An 8,808-nucleotide genomic window follows, 5' to 3' on the forward strand; every position below is an offset into this window, starting at 1 on the left:
CCATTGCTACTGCTGCCATTGCTACTGCTGCTGCTATTGCTGCTGTTGCAATTGCTACTACTGCTGCCATTGCTACTGCTGCTATTGCTACTGCTGCTGCTATTGCTGCTGTTGCAATTGCTACTGCTGCTATTGCTACTGCTGCTATTGCTACTGCTGCCATTGCTACTACTGCTGCCATTGCTACTGCTGCTATTGCTACTGCTGCTGCTATTGCTACTGCAATTCCTACTACTGCTGCTATTGCTACTGCTATTGCTACTACTGCTGCTATTACTGCTGCTGCCATTGCTGCTACTGCTGCTATTGCTACTACTCCTGCTATTGCTACTGCTATTGCTACTACTGCTGCTATTACTGCTGCTGCTGCTATTGCTGCTATTTCTACTACTGCTGCTATTACTACTGCTGCTATTGCTGCTATTTCTACTGCTATTGCTACTACTACTGCTGCTGCTGCTATTGCTACTACTGCTGCCATTGCTGCTGCTGCTGCTATTGCTGCTGTTGCCATTGCTACTGCTGCTATTGCTACTGGTGCTATTGCTACTCTTGCTATTGCTACTACTGCTGCTATTGCTGCTATTTCTACTGCTGCTGCTATTGCTACTGCTATTGTTACTACTGCTACTGCTGCTATTGCTACTGCTGATATTGCTGCTGCTGCTTCTATTGCTACTACTGTTGCTGCTACTGCTGCTATTGCTACTGCTGCTATTGCTGCCATTGCTACTGCTGCTATTGCTACTACTGCTGCTGTTGCTATTGCTGCTGCTGCTATTGCTACTGCTGCTATTGCTGTTGCCATTGCTACTGCTGCTGGTGCTATTGCTACTGCTGCTGCCATTGCTACTGCTGCTATTGCTACTGCTGCTGCTATTGCTACTGCTGCTGCAATTGCTACTACTGCTGCTATTGCTACTGCTATTGCTACTACTGCTGCTGCCATTACTGCTGCTATTGCTACTACTGCTGCCATTGCTACTGCTGCTATTGCTACTGCTGCTATTGCTACTACTGCTGCTATTGCTACTACTGTTGCTGCTACTGCTGCTGTTGCTATTGCTACTGTTGCTATTGCTGCTGCTACTGCTACTATTGCTACTGCTGCTATTGCTACTACTGTTGCTGCTACTGCTGCTATTGCTGCAATGGTACCAAATAAATCAAGCAAAAAGTGCACAGCGAGTAATTCCTTTTTATTCAGACGACCAATACGGGAAAAAAAATGAATATATATATATATACACATGCAGATATCCTACATAAACAATGTATGAATACATTAGATATCTGTAAGTCTTAGGGACTTATAGACTGTACAGTGGGGCAAAAAAGTATTTAGTCAGCCACCAATTGTGCAAGTTCTCCCACTTAAAATGATGACTGAGGTCTGTAATTTTCATCATAGGTACACTTCAACTGTGAGAGACAGAATGTGAAAAAAAATCCAGGATTTCACATTGTAGGAATTTTAAACAGTTTATTTGTAAATTATGGTGGAAATTAAGTATTTGGTCAACCATTCAAAGCTCTCACTGATGGAAGGAGGTTTTGGCTCAAAATCTCACGATACATGGCCCCATTCATTCTTTCCTTAACACGGATTAATCGTCCTGTCCCCTTAGCAGAAGAAAAGCCCCAAAGCATGATGTTTCCACCCCCCTGCTTCACAGTAGGTATGGTGTTCTTGGGATGTAACTCAGTATTCTTCTTCCTCCAAACACGACAAGTTGAGTTTATTCCAAAAAGTTATATTTTGGTTTCATCTGACCACATGACATTCTCCCAATCCTCTGCTGTATCATCCATGTATCCATTTTGGTATAAACTCAACTCGTCATAGTTGGAGGAAGAAGGATACCGAGTTGCATCCCAAGAACACCATACCTACTGTGAAGCATGGGGGTGGAAATATCATGGAGCCAATCTCAGCTGCATTCGGGCAGAAGGCGGGGTACACCCTGGACAAGTCGCCACCTCATCACAGGGCCAACACAGATAGACAGACAACATTCAGACTCACATTCACACACTAGGTACCATCCATCCATCCATTTCCCACCACTTGTCCCTTATTTGGGGGCGCGAGGGATCGCTGGAGCCTATCTCAACTGCATCCGGGCGGAAGGCGGTTGAAAAACTTATTTGGGTGTTATCATTTAGTGGTCAATTGTACGTAATATGTACTGTACTGTGCAATCTACTAATAAAAGTTTTAATCAATCAATCAACAGCTACATCCATCGTAAACGATGACTCTCGAACTTCTAAATGGCTGCCGTGATGCACTTCCGGGATAAATCGAAACCCCTTTATAGTGCCGTTTGAGCAATAACGAGTTTATATATTTTCATACTTTGTTGTCCCTGCTTTGTCTACACAAGCAACAAACATCAGTTTTGATTTGAAACATGCACGTTTGAGTGCCGCTTAGAGATAACCGGCGATTTGACCGGCGAAAATGAAACATATTGGCCAAAATGTGCGAGGAAGTTGCTGGCATTGGACACAATTGTGAGGCCACGCATGATACTGTATTTTTCTGACTATAAGGCGCACTTAAAAACCTTTAATTTTCTCAAAAATAGACAGAGCGCCTTATAACCCGGTGCGCCTAATTTACGGAATTATTTTGGTTGTGCTTACCGACTTTGAAGCTATTTTATTTGGTACATGGTGTAATGATAAGTGTGACCAGTAGATGGCAGTCACACATAAGAGTTATGTGTAGACTGCAATATGATATCAACTTTGAAAAAAAAAAATGTAATATGACCTCTTTAATGCGCCCTATAATCCGGTGCTCCTTTTGTAGGAAAATAGACCGGCTCATCGGCAGTGCGCCCTCTGGTCCGGAAATTACGGTATAGAGAATTTGTGTTAATTGGCGCGATCGTGTCATCGTGAAATTATATCTTTAAATGTATATTTTAACAACATCATGACTGCAAGTTGTTAATTGCTTTTTTGGACTTCTTCTGTTTGTGTGTGTGTGTGTGTGTGTGTGTGTGTGTGTGTGTGTGTGTGTGTGTGTGTGTGTGTGTGTGTGTGTGTGTGCACTGCAGGCAGGTGAGTATGAGATAGCGGTGAGTGACAGCCTGAACGCCAGACTATTTCCTCAGGGTTGACAAGCAATTTTTATTTAATATAATTTGTAATTGTGAAAAATAGACTTCTGTTGAACCACTAATGCCGGTGGTGTTCCTGTCATTGAAGTGAATTAATTAACTCATAATTATGTTTTGCATATGGTGAATGTTTATATTCATCTGGGAGAAAGCAAACCCCCAGTTTAAATAGTAGGTATTTCAATTTGGGCACATAATAACATAGGGCCCTTTAGTTTCAACATTTGGGTGTGGATTAGGTAAGTTTTTGCGGAAGAAAATGCAATAAAATAGTACTTGGGTATGCAAAGGTGATGGCCTTATCCGTTAGAAGAGACTACATGTTTAGCTTAACGCCAGCATCTGTTTTCTTTTCAGTCACTTACACACAAACATCCCCTTTATGGCCAGGGTGCGCTGTCCTGACTTAGTACACTCCCAGAGACATGAAGGAGGAATATAACACTGATTGTTTGGCTTCTCCAAGTTAGGAGAGACACATTTTCCTGACCTGACCTCATCCAGGAACTGCAGTCCTGTATAATGACGCTCGTTTGTAATAAAGCAGCTTTTAGTTCAGTAAAGCGTCGCCGACATCTCTTTTGATTCGGGCGCACTGCCGTGTCGCCCTTCTGCCCGGGAGAGGATGACGAGACCAGATATACACCTCATTATATTTTATGGTTTGAAAAATGCAAATTTTGGGAAGCACGGTGAAACAGGGGTTAGTGCGTCTGCCTTACAATATGAAGGTCCTGAGTAGTCCTGGGTTCAATCCCGGGCTCGGGATCTTTCTGTGTGGAGTTTCCATGTCCTTCCCATGACTGCGTGGGTTCCCTCCGGGTACTCCGGCTTCCTCCCACTTCCAAAGACATGCACCTGGGGATAGGTTGATTGGCAACACTAAATTGGCCCTAGTGTGTGAATGTGAGTGTGAATGTTGTCTGTCTATCTGTGTTGGCCCTGTGATGAGGTGGCGACTTGTCCAGGGTGTACACTGCCTTCCGCCCAATTGTAGCTGAGATAGGCACCACCGCCCCCCGAGATCCCACAGGGAATAAGCGGTAGAAAATGGATGGATGGATGGAAAAATGCAAATTTTATTAAGTTGCAAACACAATAAAAACAGAACGATCATAAATGTTGTACAATTTTCTATCTTTAATAAGAATGAAACACAACAGCAGGACAAAAAAGTCATAAAAACACCAACAAAGGTGGATGACTTCAAATATCAAAGACAAAAAAAATTGGCACATTCTAGTAAATCTGCCCATGCAATGACTGAAGGGAGTATGATCAATCAGTCGAGTGGTCAATGGCACTTTGAGAGCGCTTTATTCCATTGGACAAGGTCCAGCTATTTATTGATTCCACATCAGCCAGTAAACACCACAATAATACTCCGATTAGAAACGATTACTGGCTGATTGTGTTAGAAAATGTTGTTACGAAAAAATAAGTAAAAAAAAAACCAAAACATTGCTAGTAATAAATAGAACATGACACAAAAGCGAGCAAATATTAGAAAAAGCAGGTCAGTTAGATGAAATGTATCAGTTATGCTGCAGCGTATATACAAAGAAGGGAACTGAAGGCTAGCTTGCGAGGATAGTGTGCGTGTTTATAAACAGAATACTAATGAGTCTTTGTCAAATCACACAAACAACAACTAAAAGAAGGTTTCTCTTTAATATGCGCACACTGTCGCCACTCAAGGTAATAACTAGGGAGGTGGGTGGGGGTCACTGTACAGAGGTCAGGGAGCGTGATCTTTAGTGTAGCAGTTAGTGTTGGCCTCGGTAAAGAAAAAGGTGAAAATGAAGCATCAAAACAGCCAAAGTTGGAGCGGTTAATAATGAGATCAACTAAGTCAGTTAGAAGCGGAAAAATGAGACGTGTTGTGTTGTTTTGTGGAACGAGCGCCTTGGTAGCGCTTTGGCTTTTACAGGCGTGGTGTTGTTTGGTTCAGTTGTAGCTGCGTGTGTCCTCGCGACCCCTGTGGCCCTCGCCGTGTCTCCTGTGGCCTCGACGGTCGCGCCGCTGGTTGTGATGATGGCGCCGGTATCGGTGCGAGCGGCGGGCTGAAAGAACAAGGAAGAACAAATCTCTTTAGTCATGTAAAACGAGCCACAGATCCTGGAGTTCAGTGTTTTTTAATCATAGGGCCATGAGCGCCCCCTAGAGGGCCACCAAATATCTGTTTCTCAGCTGTGGTGAATGGGCTGCAGCAGTACTGAGATGAAGTACACTTTTCCACCACTTGTGGCAGGAACGACAATATCAAACAAACAAGAAGTCTGGAGCTAAAGTCATAGAGAAGTTTCTTAAAGGACAACTGCACTTTTTGGGGGGGAATTTTGCCCATCATTCACAATCTGTCAGGATCCTCACTGACAGTTTGGTTATGTTTTGTTTTTTTCTCTGTTTGTTTTATTTCCTGTCAGCGTTCTTAATTTGGTTCCTTTTCCTGCATGTCTCCCTGAGCGCTTCGACGTCTCACTGTCTGTTCGTGCTCGCTTCTACAAGCAGTAGTTCATCCTCTGTATATTCCGCTTCAAAAAGCTAATGTTGTGAATCCTCATTCGTCCAAAAATAGTCTTCTTTGTTTTCTGTTACCAAGTAGGCCATGATTGCACACATTTGTTGCCGAAAGTTGGAAATTACACACATTTGTTGCCGGAAGTTGGAAATGCGCTGCTGTGGAAACAAAAATAAATGCGTTGTGGAAAGAAGTTTTGCATAAAATGACCAAAATACAGTAAATATTGTACATATTACATGTTATTATTTGGTGTCTGTTACTACATTATATATATATACTTGCAGTGTGTATATTGTACATATTACATATTGTTATGAAGGTGTCTGTTACTACATTATATACAGTGGGGCAAAAAAGTATTTAGTCCGCCACCGATTGTGCAAGTTCTCCCACTTAAAATGATGACAGAGGTCTGTAATTTTCATCATAGGTACACTTCAACTGTGAGAGACAGAATGTGAAAAAAAATCCAGGAATTAACATTGTAGGGATTTTAAAGAGTTTATTTGTAAATTATGGTGGAAAATAAGTATTTGGTCAACCATTCAAAGCTCTCACTGATGGAAGGAGGTTTTGGCTCAAAATCTCACGATACATGGCCCCCATTCATTCTTTCCTTAACATGGATTAATCGTCCTGTCCCCTTAGCAAAAAAAAAACGCCCCAAAGCATGATGTTTCCACCCCCATGCTTCACAGTAGGTCTGGTGTTCTTGGGATGCAACTCAGTATTCTTCTTCCTCCAAACATGACGAGTTGAGTTTATACCAAAATGGATACATGGATGATACAGCAGAGGATTGGGAGAATGTCATGTGGTCAGATGAAACCAAAATAGAACTTTTTGGTATAAACTCAACACGTCATGTTTGGAGGACGAATAATACTGAGTTGCATCTCAAGAACACCATACCTTCTGTGAAGCATGGGGGTGGAAACATCATGCTTTGGAGCTTTTTTTCTGCTAAGGGGACAGGACGATTGATCCGTGTTGAGGAAAGAATGAATGGGGGCCATGTATCGTGAGATTTTGAGTCAAAACCTCCTTCAATCACTGAGAGCTTTAAATGGTGGACCAAATACTTATTTTCCACCATAATTTACAAACAAATTTTTTAAAATTCCTACAATGTGAATTCCTGGATTTTTTTTTCATATTCTGTCTCTCACAGTTGAAGTGTACCTATGATGAAAATTACAGACCTCTGTCATCATTTTAAGTGGGAGAACTTGCACAATCGGTGGCTGACTAAATACTTTTTTGCCCCACTGTATATATACATGCAGGGTGTATATAAAACATTGATGGAGGGTTTTGAAGTAATATTGGAGGACTTTGAAGGCTACAATAGTCACTCACATTTGCCGCGTTTTTTTTAATCATCTTTAAAATGCCCGCCCTTTAAAAAAACATGTGTGTTCTTGTCCCTCATAACGATTGTGAACAATAGGCAAAATTTCAAAAAGAGTGCAGTTCCCCTTTTAAGCACAACAATTATAACTAAAGTTGTGAAGGTGTATTTTCATTTGCACTTTAATTGTATAGACAGTTGATAAAAAAAAAGTATAATTGAAATTTTAGCAATACGCAATTTTATGTAATATTTAAAATCAGTATTCATGAGTCCCTTCTTTTGCAGTATATTTGATTAGTATTTATTTTTGTAATCAGCATGACTTAAGCCGCGATAATAATCTTAACATGCGTTTGTATAATTTGAAAAGGTGCATCCTGTTAATTTAGACATTAATATTGGACATCAAGAGTAACATTACTAATTAAAGGCCTACTGAAACCCACTACTACCCACCACACAGTCTGATAGTTTATATATCAATGATGAAATATTAACATTGCAACATATGCCAATACGGCCGGTTTAATTTACTAAATTGCAATTTTAAATTTCCCGCGGAGTTTCTTGTTGAAAACGTTGCGGAATGATGACGCATGCGCGTGACGTCACGGACTGTCACGAAATATTAGCGCTGCACTATTTGTGGCTAAAAGTTGTCTCTTTTCATCGCGCAACTAAACAGTATTCTGGACATCTGTGTTGCTGAATCTTTTGCAATTTGTTCAATTAATAATGGAGAAGTCAAAGTAGAAAGATGGAGGTGGGAAGCTTTAGCCTTTAGCCACACAAACACACGGTAATTCCTTGTTTAAAATTCCCGGAGGTGAAGCTTTACTATGGATCAGAGTGGTCAAGCGAACATGGTTCCCGACCACTTGTAAACCGGCAGGTTTCGGTGAGAAAATTGTGTTAAAAAGTCGCCTCTTACCGGAGATCTGTGGAGTTTGCGCCGTCCATGTATCTGCCGTGACTTCCCTCAGAGACTGGCCTCAAGACACCCGTGGACACACCCCTCCGACTATCAGGTACTATTTATTCTCACTAAAACACTAGTAACACAATAGAAAGATAAGGGATTTCCCAGAATTATCCTAGTAAATGTGTCTAAAAACATCTGAATCCGTCACAATGCAATCGCCTTTATTTATTTTTATTTTTTGTACTTTATTTTTTATATTTTTTTATTTTTCTAGTCCTTCGCTATCAATATCATCATCCACGAATCTTTCATCCTCGCTCAAATTAAATGGGGAAATTGTTGTTTTCTCGGTCTGAATAGCTCCAGCTGCTGGAGGCTCCCATTATAAACAATGTGAAGACGTGAGGAGCCCTCAGCCTTGTGACGTCATCGTCTGCGACTTCCGGTAAAGGCAAGGCTTTTTTTATCAGCACCAAAAGTTGCAAACTTTATCGTGGATGTTCTCTACTAAATCCTTTCAGCAAAAATATGGCAATATCGCGAAATGATCACGTATGACACATAGAATGGACCTGCTATCCCCGTTTAAATTAGAAAATCTAATTTCAGTAGGCCTTTAAATGTTAATATTCAGTGAGCCCCTGCTGGATTGGACAGGCGACTGCTGCTTTTTTAAAGGACCTACTGCAAAAAGGAAATGAAAAGGATGAACAACTTACATTTTGTGCAGATGATCCTGGGTCGCTCCCAGCTTCCATCCGCCCTGCAGCGTGCGGTGGGAATGTGGCGTTGGTAGAAGCCCTCCGAGCACTGGTAGCGGACCACGGCATGGATGTCATAGTGTGACCGCCGACGACCTACCAAATGGGCGTTTTCC

At 41.5% G+C, this 8,808-nt stretch overlaps 1 protein-coding gene across 1 annotated transcript in view; it reads right to left on the reverse strand.

Moving 5' to 3' along the window:
- Positions 1-4,249: 4,249 nt before the first annotated feature.
- The window catches only part of LOC133568336 (neurocan core protein-like), a 117,218-nt gene continuing 112,659 nt past the window's right edge, over positions 4,250-8,808 (reverse strand). Inside the window, exons 19-20 of the mRNA XM_061920209.1 lie at positions 8,651-8,808; positions 4,250-5,194 (exon numbers count right to left, since the gene is read on the reverse strand). The exon at positions 8,651-8,808 is cut by the window's right edge and continues 25 nt beyond it. Of these exons, the coding sequence (XP_061776193.1) occupies positions 5,079-5,194; positions 8,651-8,808 (274 nt within the window). The 3' untranslated portion in view covers positions 4,250-5,078. The remainder of the gene's footprint in view (positions 5,195-8,650) is intronic.

This window comes from Nerophis ophidion, linkage group LG14, assembly GCF_033978795.1.
Source record: "Nerophis ophidion isolate RoL-2023_Sa linkage group LG14, RoL_Noph_v1.0, whole genome shotgun sequence".
Lineage (NCBI taxonomy): Eukaryota > Metazoa > Chordata > Actinopteri > Syngnathiformes > Syngnathidae > Nerophis > Nerophis ophidion.